Source organism: Pipistrellus kuhlii, unplaced genomic scaffold, assembly GCF_014108245.1.
Source record: "Pipistrellus kuhlii isolate mPipKuh1 unplaced genomic scaffold, mPipKuh1.p scaffold_m20_p_5, whole genome shotgun sequence".
Taxonomy (NCBI): Eukaryota; Metazoa; Chordata; class Mammalia; order Chiroptera; family Vespertilionidae; genus Pipistrellus; species Pipistrellus kuhlii.
This window is the reverse complement of record NW_023425551.1, coordinates 762,416-788,706: the sequence shown is the minus strand read 5'-3', so window position 1 is coordinate 788,706 and position 26,291 is coordinate 762,416. Positions and strand designations below refer to the sequence as shown.

The following is a 26,291-nucleotide window of genomic DNA, read 5'->3' as shown; positions in this document are numbered from 1 at the left end:
CGCAGACTGGCCATTTCTTAGGCTGGACAGCGTGTTCCTGGCTCGGGTCCGCTGTTTGCACTCACTTAGAAAGCAGTCGCCTCACAGACCGTGGAGCCCAGCCCCTCGGTGACAGGGAAGACAGTCTGGAGCTTAGGAGCAGCGCCCAACCCTTACTGGCAGGACATTTCAAACATGAGAGGGGAGCTCAGGGCTTGAAGGCTCCAACTGACCGGCCGCTGCCTGACCCAGGCCCCCGAGCTGGCGGCCGCCCCCGGCGGCCTCGGGCCAGGCCGACCGCAGGCCGAGGCCCACTCACTTGAGCATCCCGCGGTGCTCGGCGTGCCACACCTGGATCCGGTCCTCCCACTGGTCCCGGGAGAGCTTGTGCTGGTCCATGACTCTGGTGGCAGAGGAAGGTGAGTGACGGACTGTCCCCCTCACCAAACTGTCCCTTCTCTCCAGCCAACATCACCACAGTGATTGGTTTCTACTTCCCACCGTGCCATCCTGCTTAAGATGAACCGAAACCGATGGTTTACTCCGGAAGGAGACAAACTCGGCCCTGCTAGAAAACTTAAAGGGCATTTCATTTTAAGAAGCCTTTTCTCAATGCTAAGATACGTGCACAGGTAATGATTTAATAAAAATATTCTGCCCACAGGGGGTCACTCATGTGGTCACCGGTGACTAAGCACAGACCTCACGGCGCCCGACTACGACACCAGGAGGGGAGGCAGCCAGGCCCTGAGACACGTGTGTCCTGTGACACCCTCGTAACACGCCCTCCACGGCCCAGAGGACGGCCCTCCTGCTGCTCAGGGGCGCCGCTCAGCTCAGCGAGGAGACGGCCCTCGACGCCATCCCCGCGCTCCTCCGCCTCCCCTGCCGCCCGCCTGCCTCACCTCTGGGGGATCAGCCGCTCGGAGCTGAGGTAGCCGGACTTGTGCATCTCCTTGTTGTAGTCTCCGAACTTGGCCTGCACGGCGTAGGAGCCCAGCAGCACGGCCGTCTCCGGGGGGCAGTAGATCTCATCGCTCAGGATGCCCTCCTTCACTTGGAGGAAGAACAGCTTCTGCGTGATGTCCTGGATGAGCTCCTCAGGCACGTCTTCGGGGTAGAACTTGGCCCTGAACTTGAACTGCAGGGGATTCTCCTTCCTGACCTCCTGGGCCGACACCTGGACAGCAGAAGCCGAATGCTCAGCGCGCTCAGGGAGAAAGCCCCGCCCCCAGCACAGGCCGCCACCCGCCCAGAGGGCCTGAGGGCCAGTTTCAAAGACACTGTCCATTCTGAAGCCACCTTTTACATGTCAGACCCAAAGGGCCATTTACAAAGCCCACTACACACCCTCCCTTCGGGGAAGCCGAGCGCCAGCCTGGCCCGGTCCGACACCTCTCTCCGTGAGCCTGGAAGCGGGGGCACTCTTAACCCCTCAGCCCCTCCCTCAGCCCCCACCGCCCGCCGCCCTCTAACTCGGGAGGAGAGCAGAGCTTGGAAAAGCGACATTTTCCAAACTGTTTGCAGAAAACACGTTTTGCTTCTCGCTGCTCCTTCTAATTGTTACTGGGATTATCCCGTCTTTAGAGTTGGGAGATAATCTATCACAGGCTCCAACAAAGCAGTAACAGGTTCTTACAGAACAGTGACTCATGGTTTAGAAGACTAATATTCGCCTGAAAACACACACCGAGGCAGCTAAATACCAAGAACTCATCACCGCACGCTCAGTGAGTGAGCAGTGCGGGAAATGCCAGGATCCGATTTCCAGCCATATCCCCATTTACGGGAAACCTGCACCTGTTTGCCTGTAAAAACTTGTACATGAACAAAAAGCAACAAAAACCACAGTCAGAGTAAGGGCTCCAGCTCCAGGCCAGCGAGGAGGACCCACACCCAGCGAACAGTGCAAACAGTTGGCTCTGGTTTACCTTCTTGTCAAGCTTCAGCCAGGTCGGAAACCCCTTGTTATCCACGTACTGGAGGCCGAAGTACCACACCTCCCGGAGGCCGATGGTCTTCACCACCTGGAGAGGGGGAGGGGAGAGAGGGAGAGAGGGAGACGGTGGTCATGGAGCAGGCAGCACAGGCCATCACATCACCCCAAAGCCACAACAATTTATTTTTAATAATTGGAGCTGATTCTGGGTTTACATTAAATCTTACAAAATCTTAAGACCTAAAATCTCACTCCTACTCCTCAACTCCATCACGCGTCCCGATGTTCCGAGTCGCTGCGCTGAGTGACAGCAAGCACAGGGCCCAGCAGTGACAGCGTGCCCGGTGTGCCCCGGGAGGAGCGGGACTGGCCGGCGTGAAGCAGAGGCGCCTGGCGCTCTCTGGCCGCCGCCTCTCCGCCAGCAGGGAGCCCCGCACAGGGAGCCCCGCACGCACAGAGAGCCAGCAGCCGGATGGGCAGGGCAGGCGGCGCGCACTCCAGGGAGGGGCGGAGTCTGTTCCCGTTCGGACCCAGGGAGACTTCGCCCCAGGTCACAGCGAGAGAGGCTCTCGTTGGAAGAACCCTCCGGGGTCCCTGCCGGACGGTGATCCGGGCCTCGGAATCGAAGAGCAGCGCGGGCACCATCACGGCCAGCCCGAGCGGTGCAGACGGTTCTGAGCCCATGGCGTGCCCTTAGCCTCCAAGAGAAAGCCGTACCCGCCCTTCACACACATCCGTCACATGGAGAGGGAAAGACTGCGGGCGGCGGCGATGAGGGACCAGGGATCTGAACGCTCGCCTACATCAAGTGGGAAACGCCACGCACACCCCTTCCCAAGCTGCTTCCCGCTCGGGACACGGGCCTGTGCTACCTGCTCCCGCCCGGGACATGGGCCTGTGCTACCTGCCTCCCTCCCGGGACACGGGCCTGGGCGACCTGTCTCCTGCTTCCCGCCGGGGACACGGGCCCGGGACACGGGCCTGGGACACGGGCCTGTGCTACCTGCTCCCGCCCAGGACATGGGCCTGTGCTACCTGCCTCCCTCCCGGGACACGGGCCTGGGCGACCTGTCTCCTGCTTCCCGCCCGGGACACGGGCCTGGGCGACCTGTCTCCTGCTTCCCGCCCGGGACACGGGCCTGGGCGACCTGTCTCCTGCTTCCCGCCGGGGACACGGGCCTGTGCTACCTGCTCCCGCCCAGGACACGGGCCTGTGCTACCTGCTCCAGCCCGGGACATGGGCCTGTGCTACCTGCTCCCGCCTGGGACACGGGCCCGGGACATGGGCCTGTGCTACCTGCTCCCGCCTGGGACACGGGCCCGGGACATGTGCCTGCGCGAGCTGCCTCCCGCCCGGGACACGGGCCCAGGGACACGGGCCTGTGCTACCTGCTCCCGCCCGGGACATGGGCCTGTGCTACCTGCTCCCGCCCGGGGACACGGGCCTGGGACACGGGCCTGTGCTACCTGCTCCCGCCCGGGACACGGGCCTGGGACACGGGCCTGTGCTACCTGCTCCCGCCCGGGACATGGGCCTGTGCTACCTGCTCCCGCCCGGGGACACGGGCCCGGGACACGGGCCTGTGCTACCTGCTCCCGCCCGGGACACGGGCCTGGGACACGGGCCTGGGCGACCTGCCTCCCGTCTGGGGACACGGGCCTGCGAGACCTGCTCCCGCCAGGGCCCGGGCCCAGATCTGCTAAAACCTTCCCCCCAGGCCCCCGTCAGCGCCCAGCCGCTCCCCAGGGACGTGCTGGGTGGAGGACAGGCTTTCCTCCCGTGGGGCCTCAGAAAGGCCAGCACAGCGCAGGCCTTTCACCGCCTGCTGCCCACTGGGCTCCCGGCCCGGAGAGACTGCTCTGAGGAGCTGTCCCCGGCAGGAGCCATCGAGGTGCTCGTGTCCCCATGACAACGCCCACCTCCACCTTGGGGCTGACCGTGCCGGGCTCCGTGCGCCCGCTCCGGTACGCGCGTCTGAGCTCACGGTCAGAGCGGGGGAGGGTCCCCCGGGAACGTCCCTCTTGGGCCGTGGGCGGAGTCTGACCACACTGCACCCCGCCCCACATGGTGGCAAGCAGCCAGGTGACCCCGAGCCGGGGGCAGAGGGCAGCAGTCCTGGGTGCGGCCGAGCGGGAGGGGAGGCGGCACTGCCCCCCGCAGGCACCGGCCGGCCTGTCGCCCTTGGTGCTGAGCCTCGGTGTGCCCTGAAGCAGCCCCGCTGGAGGGAAGAAGCAGGCAGCACACCAAGGAATGCGCTTGGCAAACACAATGACCCGGATGCTGCAGGCGTATCTTTTCTAAACAGGAATTCTCTCTTAGTTCAGAGACCAACCTGGTCAAAGAGCTGCTTTCCCGTGGTGTTGGGCTGGATGGCGAACTCCAACTCCGCATCCATGGTGGTGACCCGGACATTGATCTGGAAAACACGGACAAATCACACTCAGCGAGCAAGCTCTTCTCTCTTTAACAAAATATATTTTTTATTGAGTTCAGAGAGGAAAGGAGAGGGAGAAACATCAATGAAGACAGGGAATCATTGATTGGCTGCCTCCATCACACCCCACTCTGGGGATCAAGCTGGCAACCCAGGCGTGTGTCCTGACCAGAACCAAACCCAGGACCCCTCAGTCCACAGGCTGACACTATCCACTGAGCCAACCAGGAGGTCAGCATTCTTTCCTCTGAATCCTCTCCTGAGCCTTCACTCAGGGCTCCTCAGCAGCACGGCAGGTGGGTTCTCTCCAGCAGCCATGATCAGTCTGGTCACCACACACACAGGCACACATTCACATACATGCACACACACACATTCACATGCACACACTCCCCGCTGACGGAGGTAACTGATGGTCTCGGCGTGTGCAGTCTGACCCGAATGCAGGCCTCCCCTCTTGAGGAAAGCACATTCACACTCAGTCTGTGTCTGGCTGCGGTGAGTTATTTCCCACGCATCTCCTCCGGACCCCACAACAGCCAGGGAGGCACCGGGCGGCGAGCCTGCCCCGGAAATTCAGACCAGGCAGGAAGGAGAGGAAGGAGAGGGTCACAGCAGTGGGCAAAGTAGGTTGACTTCTGTTCTTATGGGAAATGAGGTGATTAACAAGTAATAATAGTCGAACCGGTTTGGCTCAATGGATAGAGCGTCGGCTTGGAGACTGAAGGGTCCCAGGTTCGATTCCGGTCAAGGGCATGTACCTTGGTTGCGGGCACATCCCCAGTAGGGGGTGTGCAAGAGGCAGCTGATCGATGACTCTCTCTCATCCATGTTTCTAACTATCTCTCTCCCTTCCTCTCTGTAAAAACAAACAAACAAACAAAAAAACAATAAAATATATTTAAAAACAACAAGTAATAATACAAGAGGGCAGCACAGCATTCGTCTGCAGAATGGCCAGCGCCTGACGACACAGTGCTCTCGGCACAGAGGACACAGTGGTCCTGTCTTAGTCACGTGTTAAACGCTCCATGTTCATAACGACGGCGGAAATCGTTTCCCAGCTACGGATCTGATGGTGGCTGCCATCAGCATGAGCTCCCATTGGCGGTTCCCATAAAACATCTACTCAGACAACAGGCCATTTCTATACACATCTGGTCACTTATCCAGGGCTTTGGAAGCGAAGAACATCTAAGTCCCAGCTCCTTTCCCAGCCTCTGTGAGGCTGTGGTGAGCTGCGCTCACAGGAGCAGAGCCCCGGAGACCGGGTGGGTCTCGGGGTTCTACATGGCGGGAGGCAGCCTCACAACAGGGCAGAGGCATTCTCGGCGCCTCGGTGTGTCTCAGAGGCAGCAGTCCCTGCAGGAGCACAGCCGCACAGGGGCGTGGGGTGGGGCAGGCATGTGTGCGGAGCAGCAGCCACTGAAAGCCTACCCTGAGGAGGCTCGCCAGCACACTAAGACCGCTCCGCACCCAGTCCTGTTCAGCGGGGTGGTGACAATTAAAGTTTAATTCTGCTCATGCACCCCCTGCCCATATACACGTGCAGAACCATGTGGCTGATGGTGCAGATAATTTAATAATTCATGTCTCCTTCCAAATGCTCAGACAGTCACACTGTGAGGTCTAAAGTGTCAGAGCATGTGAGGCACCAGACATCACCCTACTCCACTGTTTATACTGGGAATTCACAAACACCTTTACGTGTGGGAGTTAAGTTAGCCCTCAACTGATTTTTAAAAACCAAACAAAACAAGAACTGGCCAGTGAAACTTCTTAAATTTAAGCAAAATGCTGTGCACGTTTTGTTGTTGTTGTTGTAGTTGTTGTTGTTATTGGTGGTAGTGGTGTGTGTGTGTGTGTGTGTGTTTCATGAATAATGACTAGAATCTCACAGGTATTTTGCTCCAGGCCACTTGACTACATAATGCATATTATTGAACATAGGATTCTACAAATAAATTTCCTTTGCCTTCGTCATTGAAGATAACGAAAACCTAATTGTCAGCCTCTCTATCCTCCCTCTGCTTAATAATCTGCTCTCTAAGACATTCTATTTGCTGATGTTAGGGGTCAGCTCAGCAACCACACTACGCACCCTGAGCCAGGACAGCACATGCTGCTGCCCCGCACCCCCGCCCGAGGGCACCTCGCATCCTGTGAGGCTCGCGTGCTCTACAAGCCCCACCACATGCTGCTGGGGTGCTGGCACATGGGGGTCACCGGTCAGGAGGAGGCAGACCTCCCTTGCACTTGAGCCACTTGACTTACCCCACAGAGATGGACTCCAGTGGCTGTCACACCCGAATGGGACCCGCCGTCAGACTCCCCAGAGCAGCTTTACAAACACTGGAGTTTCCGGGCCTCAGCCCAAGAACCTGTGTTGTTTTTTTAAGCCACTCAAGTGGCTTGAGGACGGCCCAAGCCACTGATAGCAGGCAGGAGCAGGGCAGCCGGAGGCCTGGGTTCGAGACCTGGCGCTGCAACCCACTGAAGACTCGGCCTCTTATGTGCAAAAGGTCTGGACCACATAAGGTCCTTTCAGCTCGGAAATGTTAGGCAAGAGTCCAGCGGGACCCGGGAGAGAATCAGAGCAAGAACTGAGGATCAGAGCAAGAACTGAGAGTCCTGGCGGCCGACTTCTAAGGAGATGTGGGGGGTACGGGGAGGATCCCTGACAAAGTAACTCAGAGGGACCCTCTCAGCAGGCGGCCAGGAGACCGCTTCCGACAAAGGCAGGCTCAGCCCCTGCAGGGCTGTGACCCTCCTGGAGGAGACTGGCCACGGGCTTCCCAGCCGACTTCTCTTTCTAACCAAGAGAACTAACAGTATTTAAGCCCCAATCTTCCTTTTAAAACACCCAATAACAATCCACCCCCTAAACGACATAAATCGGTCCCCGCTGCTCCCTCCCTCCAGCCAGCCCCGCCCGCAGCCGCGGTGCAGATCCGTCTGTTCTGGGAGTGGGTGTATCTGTAAGGCTGTTCCTCCTTCAGCATCCTGTACCCCAGACGTCACCTGAGAGCTTCTGGCCCACGTCAGCGGCCGAGTTCTCTGCTAAATGCCCGAAGGCAAAGAGAGGGACAGAGAGGGACAGACAGGGATGCTCAGGGGCAGGGGACCAGCGGCGTTTGAGGTCGGAGGTTAACACTCCGTTTCTTTCTTCTCTCTTTCTCTGAAAGGCTTTGGGTGTCTGCTGTGTTCACGCACTGTGAGTCCCAGGCCTTCCTTTCCGTGGCCACCCCAGGACCGGCCCTCCGGACACAGCGACCGGGAGTGACCACGGGCCTCAGTCCTCCTGTGAAAACACGAGTCTTCCCAGCCTGACGTGTTACGCTCCCAGCAGCCTGTACAGAACACAGAGGCTGGACTGCTGGCGGTGAGTGACCTCCCTTTCTCCTTCTCCTTGCTGGCCAGGAAGTACTTGGCGCTATTGCCGGTGGGAGGTGCCCACATCCTCCTGACACACTGCACTTGGTCTGAGATGACCTCCCGTAGATCCTGCCACCAACCTTTCAGCCCAGAGTGCCCAGAGTGCCGTTCCGTGAGCCCCTTCAGAGCGAGAGCATGGAGCCCAGGGAGCCGGGCGCAGCCTGCGTGTGGCCTGCAGGCCGTGCTGGCGATAAGGCTGATCCCGGTGTTATCGGACATGCGCGGGGCTGCCCAGCACCGAGATTACCCGGGAGCCTGACCTTCACAATCACTCACGTCAGCGCGTTCCCACCGGCCGGCTCCCCCGCAGTGCCGCTCAGCAGCTCCGCCGCCGTCACATACGTGGCTAAGCCCTCAGATACCTCCAGGCCGACGGGAAGCAGGCCCCCGCCTTCGCCCACAGGGAGGACACGGGGAGGCCAGCAAGGAGACCCCCTGAGAGCCGAGTGAGAAGGCACCCCAGGGCCTGTTTGGGTCACTTAACGGAAAATCACACAGAAAACACCGTGTTTTCATCTTCAGTCAAGCTGTTGTGTCCTTTTAAAATTGCAGCCTCAGGAAATATAACTCACAGCCGTAATATGTGCCTGTTAAAGCCAGCAATTCGGGGCTTTTAGCACACCCGCAGTTACACAACCTCACCACAGCTAACTTTAGCACATCTGTCACTCCCTGGCCATCAGCACCCCTCCTCCTACCTCCCTGTCCCCAGCCCACTCCCGTCTCCAGACGGCCCTCCTCCGGGCAGTCCCTGGGAAGAACGGGGTCTTCTTGTGACTTGCATCTGTCACTTAGCATGTTTTCCCGGTTCATCCATGTCCTAGCATGTCAGGGCTCCAGTCCCTTGTTCTACCCCCCAGCATCCCACTGTCTGGGTGAGTCACTCTTGTCTCTCTGCTCTGAACTGAACCGCCTGTGGTCAAACTGGAAAGAAAAACCTAGGGGGAAACAATGACGAAAGAAAGTGAATTTTTAGAAACTAAACTTCAGTGGGAGTTCCCGGTCTTCCAGCTGTAGATGAAAGCACCCAAAGACAAGGTTTGTTTTTCCGTTCTTTTCCATTTCACCCACCTTTCTCGATGTCACAACAGCAGCTGCCATAGAACCAGAGGCCCAGTGCACAATATCCGTGCACTGAGGGGGGGGTCCCTCAACTCGGCCTGCACCCCCTCACAGTCCTGGACCTCTGGGGGGGGGGGGGGGTGTCTGCCTGCCAGGGATCGGGCCTAAGCCAGCAGTCAGACATCCCTCTCACAGTCCGGGACCCCTTGCTCCTTACCTCCCGCCTGCAGTGGAGGCAGGAGAGGCTCCCGCCACCACCATTAGGCTTGCCAGCCATGAGCTCGGCTCCTGGCTGAGCAGTGCTCCCCCTGTGAGAGTGCACTAAGCACCATGGGGCAGCTCCTTCGTTGAGTGTCTGCCCCTGGTGGTCAGTGCGTGTCATAGCGACTGGTCATTCCACCATTCGGTCAATTTGCATACTACACTTTTATTGTATAGGACGAGGCTTTGTCTTGTTACATGTGCAATGCAGCCCCAGTAGCACTGTTTACATAAACAACACGATTATATGGAAGCCGTTGCCACTGGAAAGCCAGTGGCAGATTTCACGTTGTCATAGTTTCTAGCAAACACAGTTAGAAAGGCCGTCCACAAACCACCCAGTCCCATACAATTCTTTTAAGGACAGAGAGGCCAAAACAAAACCAGTATGGTGCTAATACTGAAACTATTGTACAGAGAGAAGGCAAATAAAATGGAAATGTGGTCCTAACACACGAGTTTTCATTAAATGCGGTGACGTCCACATTAACACGATACCGCACCGGCAAAGACACCAGCCGGCTCGGCCGGCAGGAGCTGGGAGGCAGTGGTCCCTCTCCCCGCACTGCCCCGCCAGCAAGAGCCACACGTCCCCATGTGCCAGAGCAGGTTGGCTCAAAGCTAGAAATTCCAGAGGTGAGTGTCTGAGCTCTAGATCTTAACGCCAGACTCCCTGCGGTCTCTCGGCCTTCGGGGGGGGAATAACAGGGTGAGCATATTTCACTGGTGAGCTAGCCTCCGGCAGGTCCGTAAACAAATGGATAATGACGTAATATTGCTCTTCCTTTCTCGCCAGCTCTTCTAAACCTTAAGCTGAAATTATACCCAATCACATCATTTGATCTTTTTTCTTCCAAGGTTCGAAAGACACTGAGTGACGGTGAGGAGACTGGCTGGTCAGGCTTAGGAAACGTGCAGATGCCCCAGGAAACTGGTCCCCTGGCCCCACGAATCCTGTAAAAAGATGTGTAATTGAAAATAACAAAAATGTCAGGCACTCTGGGACGAGTCCCGGCCTCGCTGGCTGCAGGACGGTGGGCAGACCCAGAACTCTGTTCTGATCAAGTTCTCATGGATTGCGTAACTCCGGGGCAATATTCTGGTTTTATGGCCTCTGGTGGGAACAATAAAGCCATCGATGTTAGCGATGACAAGAGTCCACCTGGGAAGACTCCTGTGAGTAAGGTCAAAGTGCTGGCCCCGGCGGTCATTGCTAGAACTCGCCCAGGGGTCACGGACAGGCAGTCACGCTAGTTCTGGGAACACAGGGTCCTGAAAGCTGCTGAGCAGGCCTCAGCGATGCCGGTTAGCTGCTCTAGGTCCCCTGTGCCCCTCCCAGAGCTCCAGGTAACCCTTCCCACCATGAAGAGCCAAGCTGGGGCGCTGCTGCTGACATTCCGGGAACAGCGCCCCCTGCAGGGAGCAGCTATCAGAAACGGAACGCACCTACAGCCCAGTGCCTCCAGCCAGGTCATCGCCCTCTGGACAGCAGTCCCGGCCCCGCCCTTCCTGCTGACCGGTCAGAAAGGCCGTCACTGGTCAGTGTTTGCGAAGGTGCCAACACTCATGGAAAGCAAGTCCAACTTCATGAGCCAGCTGGCCTCACACCAGCGAGTTGTTTGGTTGAGTTTCTTGCTTCAGTTTAAGCACAGCCTTATTTATTGAGTGAAAACTTTAACGTGGAGGAATGGGGGTGGGGTGCCTCTTATCCAGAGCACTGACCTCATTCTGCAGAGAATGCCACAGCACTTCAACTTAACCGTGAAAACTAACTACACACCCACCTCCTCTGAGCTTCTCTCCTCCGCCCTTAGGCTAAGCTTACAACTAGCAGCTCAGTTCTTAATAGGCAGTTGACAGCAACAGGGCAGAGTATCACCATGAAAGCCGGGCTTGGAATTTCCAAGTCACTTGTTACATGTGGGTTGTTTAACATTTTAAGAACAGAGAGGCCAAAATAAAATGTAATCATCCACCTCTTTTATGTTTTGTAAATGTATCTATGTATATAAAAGCCTAAGCGACCGTTACGACCAAACGATCAGTCACTATGATGCGCACTGACCACCAGGGGACAGATGCTCAATGCAGGAGCTGCTCCCCGGTGGTCAGTGTGCTCCCCGGCCCTCCCTCCGCTGGCCAGCCAACCTCCTGCGGCCCCTCCCCTTGGCCAGCCAGCCAACATCCCACAGTCCCTCCCCCTGCCAGCCAGCCCCCAACAGACCTCGCTCACTGGCAGGCTGAGGGACCCACTAGTGCACGAATTCATGCGCCGGCCTCTCAGTGTTATAACAGAACAAGGAAAACAGTGACAAGGTGCAACTGCTTTGTAGGGTTACTAAATGGAACTGCTTGGTGAGAGGTGTCAATTATCCTAGCCTGAACCCCTTCTTTTAAACACTGGGGAAACTGAGACCCAGAAAGTACACAACTTTCTCAACTTCTGGTAATCAGCTTCTAAAAATATTTACATTTGTATAGCTCTTAAGCATTATTCCTAAAGTTGTATCTCTCAATAGAGTCAGTGGTTTTAAACTTCTAAAATGTCTGTATTTCCAAATCCCAGGTGAAAACTTCGGTAAAATTATGCATAAGAAGGAAGTGCCCACGTCAGCCAACACCCAGCCGGTAAATTTCAAGAACAAGTGACGAAATCCCAAATCTTTCTAAACAGCTCTTTTTGCCTCTGAATGTAAGCCACTTCCTGCCCCCAGACCCACTTCCTGTCAGCCCAGGCTCTGACCAATACAGAGCGGACAAACCAGTCCTGTGTGTGCTCATTAGAGCCGGGAAATCTCGGCCTCAGAGCTGGAGGCACTTTCCGGCAGTCGAATTAAAGAGGCTCAGCTCCTCTCCAACAAGCTGTGGGGAAGGCGTGTGCCATCCCGCTCCGGGGCTGGGCTGCCCCCACGCTGGGAAGGCTGCCTGTGTGAGCAGTTACGGGTGTGTGTGTGTGTGTGTGTGTGTTAAGAGAGGAGGGTAGAGGGAGAGAAAAACATCCATGCGAGAAACACATCTACCGGTTGCTTCCTGTGGTGGGAATCCCATAGGGCAGTGGTCAGCAAACCGCAGCTCAAGAGCCACATGTGGCTCTTTGGCCCCTTGAGTGTGGCTCTTCCACAAATACCACGTGCGGGCACGCACATACAGTGTGACTGAAGGAGTACCCTAGTTAAGTTAATAACAATGTACCTACCCGTGTAGTGTAAGTTTAAAAAATGTGGCTCTCAAAAGAAATTTCAATCGTTGTGCTGTTGATATTTGGCTCTGTTGACTGATGAGTTTGCCAACCACGGCCCCAGGGGATCAAACTGGCAAACCTGGTAGGGGCGGCCTGACCAGAAATCAAACCTGCAACCTAGTGCCTGGGCCACAGCGGCCGGGGGGCCTGTGTAGCTCCAACGTGGGGACTGAACTAGAAGCTCAGACACCTGCACGGAGGAAAGGGAAAGGGAATAATCAGAGAACGCTACGTCCTGCAAAAGAACATTCCCTTTCAGAAACACAGATAATCTGCCTCAAGGTCACTTTCTCTTTACCCAATTAGCTTGGTTCTGTAACACTGACTTCAGGCTTACTGGCTGTCATACATACTCGGCCCGATTCAGTCCACTGGAAAGGGGAGAATTCCATCCACAAGCTCAGGATCCCAAAAAGACAAAGTATGGGCGGGGCCAACACGACCATCACAGGCCACAACGGTTTTCATTCTGGGCTCACAAACATAGGAGATCGAAGATAGACTGCATTTCACTACCCACCTGGAGTGGACTGTTTTCTTTGTAAATTGAGAAGTCTGCAAGAGTGTTTCCTTTCTAACCAGTGTGTGTGAGTGTGAGTGTGTGTGTGTGTGAGTGTGAGTGTGTGTGTGAGTGTATGTGAGTGTGTGTGTGTGTGAGTGCGTGTGTGAGTGCGTGTGTGTGAGTGTGAGTGTGTGAGTGTGAGTGAGTGTATGTGAGTGTGTGTGTGTGAGTGCGTGTGTGAGTGCGTGTGTGTGTGTGTGAGTGCGTGTGTGAGTGCGTTTGTGTGTGTGAGTGTGAGTGTGTGTGTGAGTGTGTGTGTGTGAGTGTGTGTGTGTGAGTGTGTGTGAGTGTGTGTGTGAGTGCGTGTGTGTGTGTGTGTGTGTGTGAGGGTGTGTGTGAGGGTGTGTGTGAGTGTGAGTGTGTGTGTGTGTGAGTGTATGTGAGTGTGTGTGTGTGTGTGTGAGTGTGTGTGTGAGTGTGTGTGTGTGAGAGTGTGTGTGTGTGTGTGAGTGTGAGTGTGTGTGAGTGTGTGTGTGTGAGTGTGAGTGTGTGTGAGTGTGTGTGTGTGTGAGTGCGTGTGTGTGTGAGTGTGTGTGTGTGTGTGTGAGTGTGTGTGTGAGTGTGAGTGTGTGAGTGTGTGAGTGTGAGTGTGAGTGTGTGAGTGTGTGTGTGTGTGTGTGAGTGTGTGAGTGTGTGTGTGTGAGGGTGTGCGTGGGGGGAGGGGGGGAGGCTATGAAAGAATGAAAATGCCAAAACCAGGTGACTGCTGTGCTGACCTGCTGTTCTAAGGAAGGACATAGAAATAAGCCACATTTCCTTTCCTTCCTCTCACCTGCCATTCCTGATAGAAACCTTTGCCCCTAGATCACGGTGCTAAAGGACATTTCTCCTGTAGAAGGTTAGACACGAGGCATGTGAGCGTGATCAAGAAGTTTTACTTTAGCCATCTATCGAAAACGGGGAGTAAGCCCCACACTCAATCAGCAAGCTTACAGAATCTGCTTGAAGAAGCAAACCTCAGTAAAACATATGCTTTTAAACCACCATTCTGTTAAATACACACGCCCCATTTAATTTATATGCACTATCAAGTCTGTTCTATCCGGATGGGATCATAACTGCACATAATTCCTGACTCCACCATGACCTGTGTGCAGTGCAGCCCCGCACCGCCCGCCCCAGCTCTGGGCCCGGCTCACAGCTCTTCTGCCACTGCGCGCCCAGCTCCGGGAAGGGCGATTGGGATAATGACCTACTTCCAGCCGGGTCACAGCACGCTCCCCCGCCCCCGCCCCGAGACCGTGGGAACAGAGTGAGGCCTGGCGAACAACAGCTCTGTGTGCTGCGGCTGCAGCGGGGAGAAGACCCACAGCCGCCAGCAGCTCACAGACCTGCCTGAGCAAGCGAACTCCGTCCATCACGTGCTTTTAAGCCACCCGGTGTAGCTGTCTCTCTCTCTCTCTCTCTCTCTCTCTCTCTCTCTCTCTCTCTCTCTCTCACACACACACACACACACACACACACACACACTTACACACACACACTGGCAGTCCGGCTGATCTCCTTTAGTAAAGGCGTGCGGGGGGTGAGATGGCCAGTGGAGTAAAGCAGCCCTCACTGACCGGCCACAGAAGGTCTCCCGAGGAACCTGGCTGGACTCAGGGACCAGGGAGAGGCGTGGGGGGGAGGGGGGGCCAGACCAGGGAAGGAGCCGTCCCTCCTCCCGCACCCTCTCCCACCAGACCCGGCACTTGGTGACTTGGAAACGTGACAGCATCTCTCCCTTCCACTCTATGGGCTTTCGGGGAACAAACTTCATTTTGGAAACGAGGAAACTTCACAAAAACAGAGAAGACAGTTTAAGGAGCCCCATGTCCTCCTCATCCAGCTCCAACACCATCACCTTCCCAGCAGTCTTGGTTCACCTACTTCCTGTCCCCTTGAAAATCACTGGCACATTCATGTCACTTCACCTGTAAGAGCAGCAGACGTGGCCCAAATGGACCCACGCCACGCCATCATATTTCCAACCTAGCTCAAAACTGGTCCTGAACGTTCTGTTTTTATAATATATTTTACTGATTTTTTTACAGAGAGGAAGGGGGAGAGATAGAGAGTTAGAAACATCAATGTGAGAGAAACATCAACCAGCTGCCTCTTGCACACCCCCTACTGGGGATGTGCCCGCAACCAAGGTACACGCCCTTGACCGGAATCGAACCTGGGACCTTTCAGTCCGCAGGCCGACGCTCTATCCACGGAGCCAAACCGGCTTCAGCAAAACTGGTCCTGAACGTTCAAAACTGAGTCAGTACTCAGTGCCCCCCCCTCCACAGGGGCTCTGTCAGGCCGTGGAGTGCACCCGCAGCCTGTCCTCACTCATTTCAAACTGCCCTGTTCGGCCAGTTTCTTAATAAACACCAAGGCTTCCCCACCCTCTCCCCACTTAGAAGTCTCACCCGAATAGCAATGTGTTGTGCAAGCAGATACTTCACCAACAAGAAGCCACATCCGTGATTATTTAACCAAGGCGATGAGGCGTCTGAGTGACAACACTATACTGATATACCTAGCATTCAGACCTCTAACATGGATGTTCTAAGCTTTTACCAATTTGCTCTCAAAAGAAAAGAAAATTAGCATATGGAAAGTGACTTCAAACTTAACCAAAGGTAAAAATCTGATAGATTTGGCTACTACAGTTTGCCCTCATGTGGTATTTGTTCCTGGGTTTATCAATAAGACTTAGGGCAAGATCAGAATTTTCATTTTGCTTTTAAAGTTTTTCTCAAATACATTAGATTAAAAAGATAATTGTGTTTACGCAGTTTTCATTTCCTTTGAAACACCAATACCATTAATCCTTAGGGTGTTAAAAAAAAAAGTGGGGGGGGGGAATGTGATTCATAATCAAAGAAAAACAGAACTGACCACTGCTACCACCTATGCCTTTCTGCCCTGTGCAGCTCTCTGGTGAGCTCCTATGCATCCCTCAACACCCAGCTAAGCACCTCCCCAGCTGGGAGGCCTCCTGGTTCCCGGGGCCACAGTGTAATCTTCTTAGTGTGTACCTCTTACACACTCATCGCCCTGTCCTGCCGATCTTTACTTACCTGTCTGACTGCCCTCTGAGACTGAGAACCCCTCAAAGGCAAAACCCATCTCCTTTACTTTGTAGCCCCAGCCCCAGCACAAAATGACATGTAACAGGGCTTCAGCAGTAAGGAGGGAATCCACGCGAGCCCCGAGGGAATTCTGACAACTGGAAGACATGGAGGTGGAAAGCAGGGACGGCCAGGAAGCGGTTTGCAGCAGGAGTGCACGGCTCACTCGGGAGCTGCAGGCTGGCTCTTTAATCGGCACGGGCCTCTCCCCTTAGATTGCCCAATTAAAACGGCAACAGCAACACAGCAATGGCCCCCTCGGGGGAGTGAATCAAAAGCACACCTATTTTTTGTCATTGGCCAAAAATATATTTCTTAGTGTACCACGGAACTTCAGTGCTTGGCTATGTGTGCTAAGCAAGGAAAAAGGCGGAAAATTGCTGCGCTAGAGAATAGCCCAAACATTTCACATGGCTGCTCTCGGGGAAGGTCTACTGACAAACTTCACCGATTTACAGCAACTCGGGGCGGAAAAGCCTTAGTTTTAGCTTCGGGTTACAGTGAAGTTTGTAAAACCAATCTCCAGGGGGAAAAGCTACACGAGGAATATACGGCGCTCACAGCAGCTCTAGAGAAGCTGAACGTTATGGACACAGCTTTGTGCCCGCTTATCTATCTAACATTCTCTTCATTTAAAAACTTCACAGATGACAAAACTGACTCACAGAAGTGAAATGGCTTGCTCAAGTACAGGTAAATAGTTGATTATGAAACTTCTTTATATGGCTCTTTACATCTGTATTTGCAAAAACATATTAACTATATATTAACCATTTTATTTTAATCAAACGTGTCTAAGCCACCCTATAACAATGACTTTTTAAAAACTATTTACAGAAGTCTAGAATAAAATCTTTATTCTTTACATTGACAGGCATGGTTGGTATGTATGAAGAAAAATATTTCAATTTCTGGTCTCTCCAATCAATATCCCATACTTAATTAGTAGCAGTACAACAATTAGTGCTTAAATTGAAAACTGGAGCCAAAACTGGTTTGGCTCAATGGATAGAGCTTTGGCCTGCAGACTGAATGGTCCGGGTTCAATTCTGGTCAAGGGCATATACCTTGGTTGTGGGCACATCTCCAGTAGGGGGTGTGCAAGAGGCAGCTGATCGGTGATTCTCTCTCATCCATGTTTCTAACTCTCTATCCCCCTCTCTTCCTCTCTGTAAAAATCAATAAAATATATTAAAAAAAAAGAAAAAGAAAAAAAGAAAAAAAAAGAAAACTGGAGTACTTGGGGAATCCATAAGGGATTACTCAAAATGAACTCACTGGTTCTGAAAGCAGGCTGTGCGTGCCGCTGCCTCAGATCCGAATTAAAATGTCTGACGCTAAGGAAGCGGGAGCACTGAGTCATCCTGAGACTCTCCCTGCAGTCGGCTTGGCGGGTTGGAGCATCACCCAGTTCACCAGAACGTTCTCCGGTTTGACTCCCAGTCCGGGCAGAGGCAACTGACTGATGTTTCTCTTTCCTCTCTCGCCCTCTCTCTCTAACTTAAGTTTCTCTTTCACCTCTCTCTTTCTCCCTCTCTATCTATCTATCTATCTATCTATCAAACCAATCAAAACACACATCCTTGGGTGAGGAGTTAAGACAGCTTGGCATGTCCCTCAGTTGCAAGCTCAATCCCAGGCTGGCAGGGGTGTGTGGGGTGGACTTAAATGGATGTGTCTCCCTCCCATTTCTCTGCCTCCCCCCTGCCCCTTCCACTCTCTAAAAAATCAACGGAAAAGTATCCTCGGGTGAGAATTAACAAAAAATAAATAAAGATTTTAAATTTAAAAAAATTATAATAATTCACCAAGAATAACGATACTGAGATACCGTTTTGCTTTCCCAAACTAAGTATTAATAAAGGCATTCAAAATCTTGTTGAAATCAAAATATGATTGAGGACAGTAGCTAAGGGAGGCCTGTGCGGAGGCCGGCAGTGTCTCCACGTACCGCACACCGAAGTCTATTCTGTGAACTCGCACCATCTCCGCGCCCACTCGGACCTGGCATGCCGGGGGGACGAGAGGGCTGCGGGCCCTTCCAGCCCCCGTGGACCACACGGGCCCTGCAGCTCGGTCTGGGATGGTCTGGGACGGCACGCCTCTGGGAGGGGAGGGTGTGATCGTGAGAGGAGGCAGGGACGTCCTGTCACAGGCGAGCTAACAGCCTGTACCACCCAAACCCTCCGCGGGCACCCACACCTGTCCTCCCCCAGGTCCTATCTCGGCGCCTGGCACCGCCAGCCAGCCAGCCAGCCAGCCAGACCCCAGGAGCCGGCCCCGCCCTCGGCCCTCACGTCCACCCAGGTCCAGTGAGTTTACCTCCACACGGCCCTCCCCCCTGCACCTCCACCCCGTCCATGCCATCTCCTCTCCGCGGCCTCCAACGGCCTACCTCTCCCATTGCCACCGCCTCCTCCGGCCCCCACCCCGCAGCTGCAATGGCCCCCGGAGGGCGGGCTGAGTCTCCTCCTCAGTCAAAGCCCCAGCGTCTGCAGCGGAGCCGGCACGCCCCGGGAAGGCCTGTGTTGGCCTCGGGTTCCTCTCGCCCACTGGGCTGCTCGGGAACCTGAGCTCCCCCCTCATGTCCCTCTCCGTGCACAGGGACAAAGCACAGACAGAAGCAGAGCACCGGGCCTGGAGCGAGGGGACAGATGACTGATGCGGCCAGCACTTCTCACTGCCCTGGCAAGTCTCCGCACCTAGCTGACCATCAGCCCGTGGAGAGGGGCAAGGGGGACGGAAAACACACCCCCTGCATCCTCCTCCATCGGTGGAGGGTGGGAATGTACCAGTACACGCAGTAAATCCTGACCCTGCTAAAACAGTGGCAGAGGCTGTGTGCTCCCAGAGCGCCAAGGAATCTCAGAAGTGACCTTAAAATGTTGGAACCGGGCGGAATTTGGACACACTTCCCAAGTTTCTGGCTGAAGGACAAGGCACTCCTGCCTGACACTGTACATCCACTCAGGAACCGACGGCCAGGCTCCACGGGAGCCACTCAAAGGCGTTCAACTCCCAGCTCCTCGGGGAAGCTTTCATGTAAGAGAGCTTGAGAGTGACCCCCCTCCCACCCCCAGGCTGGAGACAGGTTTCCCTTTCCTAAGCCTGCGCCTGCTTTCCATCACAATGAAGACACCGGTGGGGGCGGGGGTGGAGGGGGGGATGGAGGGGTGGGGGCGGAAGGAGCAGCACAGGCCGCCCTTGGCTGAATCGTGGGCACAAAGACTGCTTCCTCAGCCAGGGACCTGGGGACAAACACCATCACCCCCTCCCCTCCTGGGTGAGAGGGCAGGCAGAGCACCCTTTCCCTAAGCCCCGTCTGGGAGAGCTGGGAGTTCCAGCCTGCTGCAGCAGGACCTGCCGACTGAGGGGCACTCAGGCCTTTGAGCCAGTGGTGGTGGAAAAGCAGCAAGTAGACATTTCACTTATAGTGTCCTATAAATAGTCACCCACTGACTCAGTTTGATTGACAAATCAATCAAAAACGCAAGGGGTCGGGTGGAAGCTCAGATGTACCCCTTTCCACGTTTGCCCCTGGATCCTGCTGTCACACATCCGGTCACACAAAGCCCCCAGCAAGATTCTCCGCTTGGACTGGAACAAGGAGAATCAATAAACCTGCCCTGGCGGGTGGCTCAGTGGTTGGAGGTGGCAGGGTCTGGGCACGTGCCCCGGTGAGGGTTTGATCCCGGTTGGAGCACGTGGGAGAGGCAATGAAATGTTTCTCACGTGGATGTTTTTTCTTTCTTTTCCTCCCTCCCTCCCTTCTCTATAAGATCATCCAAAACAAAGAGAGAGAATCAATAACTTTTCTGAAGAGCACATCTGCAGGACTTGTTGGGGATCTCCCCTTCCACATCTACTGAGGGCACTAAAGCACAATAACAAACACTAGGCAATGTGCACGGCCTCAGGACCAATCCAAACGTGTGCGAGCCTCAGCTCTTCTCAGCCTCCTGTGCAGGTGTGTGCGTGTGTGTGCGTGTGTGTGTCTTTTATGAGGTAAAATCTCCAAGAAATCATCCCCACAGAGAAGGGGGCAGGTGGGAATTTCCCAAGCGGCTCATCTAAAGGAGACCTCCCAATACTGTTTTGAAGTTACAACTGTACCCATTACCCTAGCCTACCTAATAAAACCCTAACATGCAAATCAGGAATAGCATAACGACCAGTGGATATGACGTGTGCTGACCACCAGGGGGCAGATGCAGGAGTTCAGCCAGAAGCCCGGCTCATGGCTGGTGGCACAGCAGCAGTGCTAAGAACCCCTCAGGGATGTCTGACTGCCCGCTTAGGGGAGCAGGCCTCAACCAGCAGTCGAACATCCCCCAAGGGGTCACGCACCAGGCCTCTAGTGCAAAATAAAGTCTTTCGGAGCGTGATTCTGGTTATCGGGATCCTCACACACCACGTGATGGCTACCGTGCCCCTCAACAACTTAACTATCCGCACTTGGGCAGAACATTTTCTAAATTTCTGATCCATCATAAAAGACTGAAAGAAAGTGAAATTACCATGAGCCTGCCGTGGAAGGGCCTTGAAAAGGGAGGACATTCTGACAGCCACAGCCTGGAGGACTGAGGACTTTGTGCTGGGCAGTGAGTCAGACGCCAGAGGACAAACACCAAGATGCACTTCCCTGAGGCCCCAGCCAGGGGCCGGGAGGATGGGGTGCTGGTGTTAGGAGGTACGGGTCTACCTGGGGGAAGGCGATAGGCATATTTTACTACAATTCCTTACAAAAATGAGAAGGACAGGTAGTGACTGGGAACTGGCTTTCTGACTTTCTCCTGAGGGATAGCTCACAAGCTGAACTCCGCTTCTTTCTTTTAGCAAAACAAAGCAAAGCTCCTAGGTGAGCTCTTGCCCACGGCTCTGCTGCTCGCTTCCAGGCACAGGGCTGGTCCCAGGGTGAGCACTGTTGCTGGGTCAGTTTTGTGTCCCAGGCATTGGCAAGCCTGGTGTCACGTGCCCTGAGCATGTTTGAAATGAAGAATTTGTGTAGGAAAAGAATTTCCTGCACCATGAATGAATCATCTCAATGATGTAACTTAGGCAAAAACTAGCCGGCTTCTGAATCTATTAGCATATTAACACGGTAACTTATTTAACCTAGCAGTGAAATAAACTACTTTAGTTCAAAACTCCTTTTAGAAAATCTAACGTTTAACAGTAGAAAAACACATAAGCACCGACTTTGCAGAACTTGTTTGCAAACTAGCAATAAGTTCCCTGTGCATCTTTTATTTCTACTTTAAATAAATCCAGATATTTTCTCCTCCGCGATTTACAAAGTCAATTGTCCTCTCCTTTCACCGTGAGAAGCAGGTGGAATCCATAGCTTTCTAAGAAAAGCAGCACAAAGAGCCGGCCTTGTCCCTGCAACTCAGAGGAGAGCTGAGCAGCCCCAGGCCTGGGCGGCCAGCCACCGGGATGGCGACACCCCGGGGAGGGGTGGGGTGGGGTCGGGGGAGGGGGCAGGGTGCGCGGCGGTGCCGGCAGGAGGGGTGCAGGCAGGAGAGCGATAGAGGCCTCCTTATCGGAGGGAGATAGAGCCTCCTTATCGGAGGGAGCCCGGGCCGCCCTCCGCAGGCGGTTCAGGTCCCTGACCCCCGCCCCCCGGGGTCCCGCTGCAGCAGCACATCCCGGGCAGCGCGCGCCCGGCCGGCCTCCGCCGGGGCCCGGGGTGCGGGGCCGGGAAGCCGGGAAGCCCGGGCACCTGCGGGGCGGAGGGCGCGCCCTCGGAAGCCGCCGGGCCTCCCGGTCCCAGCTGGATGAGGAAGAAGGTTCCCGCACAGGCAGCCCAGGGGCCCTGAGTGTGACCCCAGACGGCTGCCCTCCGGCCCCCGGGCTCACACCCCGCCGGTCCCGGTCCCCGCTCCGCCGGCCCCCAGGCCCCAGCGCCGGAGCACCGCGGGGCAGAGCCGGGGCGCGGCCGGGGGACACTCACCGGCTTCGGCATTTTCGGTTCCTGGTCGGTTCCTGTCGGTTCCGGCGGGGGCTCCTCGCTCCAGGGAACGCGGCGGCGGCGGGACCTGCCGGTGGGACACGGGCGTTAGCGCTGAGCGTCCTCCCGCCGACGCCGGCACCGGCACCGAGACCGATACCGGCACCGACGCCGGCACCGAGACCCGGACCCGGACCCAGACCCGGACCGAGCCCGGGCCCGCCCCGCGGCCTCAGGACCGGCCGGCGGCGCTGGGAGAGTCCCGCCAACTTGGGCGGCCGGCCGCGGGGCTCGGGGCCGGGGCCCGGGGGGCCCGGGGGGCCGGGGGGCCGGGCGGGCGGCCGCGGGGCTCGGGCCCGGGGCCCGGGGCGGACGGGGGTCCGGGGGGCCCGGGGGTCCGGGCGGGCGGGCGCGGGGAGGCCGCCGCCTCCAGGAAGCCGCGGGCGGTTTCACTTTGCGGAGCGGCCGTTTGCCCGCGGCCCCGACCGCAACCGCCGCCGGGACTTCCCAACCGCCCCGGCCCCGGGCACCTGGGGGCACCTGGGGGGCTCTTCGGGGCACCTCGGGGGCTCTTCGGGGGGCACTCGGAGCCCGAGGGACGGAGGGGAGGGGAGGGGGTCGCGGGCAGCCGGCGCGGCCACACCGCAGGTTCGGCTCCACCTGCCGTGAATTTGGGCCCAAATAAGAGCCGAGACCCCGGATCCCGAACCCGCCTCCCCCCGGGCCCCGGACCCGAGCCCGGACCCCGGACCCCGGACCCCGGACCCGAGCCCGGGCAGGAGCGCGGCCCGGCCCTCCGTCCGCCGCCCTGTCGCCGAGCCCGGAGCACCTCCCCCTCCCGGCCCGCCCGCCGCCCTCCCGCCGCTCACCGGCTGCGGACGGGGTTGTGGACGGGCCGCTCCGCGTCGGTGCGTCTGTCGAGCCCGCCGCCCGCGCCGCCAGAGTCCCCGGGGGGGCGGGGCCTGGGCCGCGCCCTCCCGCCGCCCCGCCCCTCCGCCTCCCTCCCCGCCCCGCCCGCCCCGCCCCTCTCGCCCCGCCCCCCGGCCGCTTCCCGCCCGGCAGCCCCTCCCCGCCGCCCCGCCCCCGCCCCGCCCCGCCCCGCAAGGCGCCCCGCCCCGGCAGCCCCGCCCTCCGCCGGGGAGAACCGCGGGGCCGCGCTGCGGGCGGGCGGGCGGAGGCCCCGTGGGGGCGGGCGCCGCGGTCGGCCGTCCCGCGGCCCCTGCGCCGCGCGGGGCGGGAGCGGCCTGGGGCGCCTCCAAGGTGACCGGACGCCCCGCTTTTTAACACAAACCACGTGCGGGCCAGACGGTGCCATTGAAACTTCGTGGCCCACGTGCAGAAGCCGGTTTGGGGCCTGCGCGGGCCTGGTTAGAAGCGGCGTTAGGCTCGTGGTCGGCAAACTCATGAGTCAGCGGGACAAATACCAACAGGACAGCGTTTGACATTTCTTTGGAGAGCCACATTTTTAAACTTAAACTTCTTCTAAGGCACTTCTTCAACATAGACTCGCCCAGGCCGTGGTGTTTTGTGGAAGAGCCACACTCCAGGGGCCAAAGAGCCACATGTGGCTCGCGAGCTGCGGTTTGCCGACCTTGGTCCTACCCTGTCACAGGGCAGACTGCCTCGGGGGCACCCTCCCATGGCAGGTCCAGGGCGCTCAGAGTCCCAGGTGCGGAGGGAGGCCCTTCCTGAGATTTCAGTCCCCTCTGTTTGGGCAGGTCTGTTCCCTCTGAAAGACTGACTTTGTTTTTCATTAAAAATCACTAAAATGAGGATGTAAGGTAACTGCTGTGGGAAGGAAACAGGCTTAAGTAACCTTGGCAATTACAGTTTTCCACCTCACAACTCCGCCTGGAGCCTCCTTAGTCATCCGGGTCCGCTCTGCGATGGTACACACCCCGCTTCCACCTCCGGGCACTGTCTTCAGACTCAGCGTCCGGATCGCAGGGGCCCACCACCTCTACTTCTGACCTTCACCCTCAGGGAAGCTGGAAACGCAGAGATCGCCGGTCTAGTCCCAGCACTCACAGCGGGTCACCTTCGGCCGGTCTCTCTACTGACTAAGTTGCCCTCTTCATGTGTAGAATGGAGATGATCTTGTAAGCCTTTAACTTACTCAAATTGGACTAGAGGGGTACTTTTCCCGAGTGAGTTAAACAGCGTAGAGCAGACGTGTGAAACTGGCAGCCTGCAGGCCCCATGCGGCCCACAAGGAATATTTTTGCGGCCCAGCCACTATAACAGGAAGTAAGAAACGTTTTAATAAAAATTTTCTAACTTAATTTTTACAATATCCTGTTATACATCATTTTTAATAACAAACTACAACATTTGCTAATGACCGATTACTATAATTGTGTGGCATTCATTTTCCATTTGCACCTTACGTACAGGCGCACCATTTCTCTCCACTAATTCCAGCAGCGAATGTTCTAGCAGCCAATGGCCACGTCATTAGTCTTGGACTGACTTATTTGGTGTGCGCACCAGGAAATATTTCATTTTCGGAGAACAAGAAAAATAGGTTTATTTGGGTTACGCTTATTAATTTGTGCAGTTATTCTGTGTCTGGTAAGTTAATGTTCAAGAAAAAAATGTTACTTTTTATTAAAATGTTCTATTATGTTAACGAGCACATTTATTTCAGCCCTATGTATTCAGCGAAATAAACCTACGCTTCTATGACAATTGAAGCTTTTGGGTTTTTTTGTGGCCCACATACACGTAAACCCTGTTTGTCTGGCCCGGGCCAGCCTCTGAGTTTGCCGTGCTTGGGGCAGAATCCTGCTTTGCATATGCATTCCCCGAATAGCACACATCACGTAAGCATTGCACATTACACTGACATTCCGATAGAGCCCTCCCACGAATCCACGCAGGAACCCTGTGCGTGGGAAGTGAAAGGAAGTTACTTGGAGAGTGGCTGGTGGGGCGGGACTGGGCGAGCCCATCTCCCACGGCCCCTCCCCTGGGTCTGCACTCTGCGGAGTAAGCGGGGTCTCTCCGGCAGGTGGGGCCCCTCGGCCTGGCCTGCAGGATTGGGCCGAAATTGGCTCTCCAGCATCCCCCAAGGAGTCTTGGAGTGCGAGAGGACACTCTGCAAAGTTGCTGTCCTACAGGGCAGCACAAGCACAGTGTGCAGTGAACCCGATTCAGGGCTGACAGGGCCCAGCAACCACCTAACCCTCAGCCAAAGGTGAATCACGAGGCCCCGAGGGGCTCCTCCTCTCTGGTTTCAGGGTGCATCACCCGAGCACCACTGCTGCCAAGTCACTGCAGCTCCGCTGCTCCTGCATTGAGCATCTGCCCCTGGTGGTCAGTGAGCATCATAGCGACCGGTCGGACGGTCAGGCACTTAGCCTTTTACATATATACAATAGATCTTCTGAGGGATTTCAGGTGATTTCCCAATGGTAATTTATTCTCACATGACTTTGGAACCTAATACCCTCCCACTCCAACCCCACAGCCACCATGTCTCCCACCCCCACCCCCAACACACACAGAAGACAACGCCCAGAGATCCAGGAGCATTGCTGTGGTGGCTGTGCGTTTAGCCGCTCCCCCTTAGGAACTGGGAGTCGTTAAGTCTCAGGCAAACCCTGCGCCAAACTGGGAGAGCCCCCGAGGCAGGGTGTGGCACAGCTTTATCTGGCCTCTCTCCCCCAGGGCTTGTCAGTTCGTTTTGATCCTCAGTGCCAAGAAGGAAGTGAGGAAGTCTGGAGCCAGGAGTCTGGGTCACCCTTCCTGCTCTCCTTGTGACTTCTGACCTTGAACAACTCTGCTCCAAGTGCAGGGCCTGAGCGTTTCAGCCGGAGGAGGGAATCAGGTGCACGCCTGAGCCCGAGGGGGTGCTGGGAGTTCAGGCAGGTGACCCTGAGGCGGGCCGGCAGCCCTCAGGCGCCTGCAGGCCCGGGGCAAGGACGGGCGGTCACAGGACGGCCCCTGCCCCGGCCACCGAGGCCGGTCTCCTCCCGGTGCCGGTAAGCTCACCGTAGGAAAAGGTCACAAGTAGCGGACAAGCTCCAGAAGAACGTACGTAGGCCGGAGGGAGCGCTATAGGGAACCCGTGGCAAAGGAAGGATTGGGGGTGTTATGGGGTCGGACCCTGGGTTCAAAATAAGACCACCAGGTTAAAACTCAAACAGCAGTTTTTACCTGAGATGAATACTCTTAATGTCTTATTTCAGCGGTATTTGTCAGGACCCCGGCCGGCTGCAGAAAGCTGGGTAAACGGCGTGGTGAGCACCCTGTGTGCCTTTCTGTGGCCTGAAATGTAACGTGTTTGAAATGTAACAGCGGGTGAGCCTGCCGGGGCAGAGA

At 56.2% G+C, this 26,291-nt stretch overlaps 1 protein-coding gene across 3 annotated transcripts in view; it reads right to left on the bottom strand.

The window, feature by feature from the left end:
• EZR (ezrin) overlaps window positions 1–22,973 on the bottom strand; it is a 38,388-nt gene extending 15,415 nt beyond the window's left edge. For 2 of the 3 annotated variants that reach the window (XM_036413536.2, XM_045572660.1), the window contains exons 1-5: window positions 21,972–22,056; window positions 4,252–4,335; window positions 1,911–2,006; window positions 885–1,159; window positions 299–382 (exon numbers count right to left, since the gene is read on the bottom strand). In XM_036413536.2, the coding sequence (XP_036269429.1) occupies window positions 299–382; window positions 885–1,159; window positions 1,911–2,006; window positions 4,252–4,335; window positions 21,972–21,983 (551 nt within the window). In that variant the 5' untranslated portion in view covers window positions 21,984–22,056. Of the gene's footprint in view, window positions 1–298; window positions 383–884; window positions 1,160–1,910; window positions 2,007–4,251; window positions 4,336–21,971; window positions 22,057–22,837 lie in introns of those variants that run through there. The other variant, XM_045572661.1, reaches the window with a different exon arrangement.
• Between the last annotated feature and the right edge of the window lie 3,318 nt (window positions 22,974–26,291).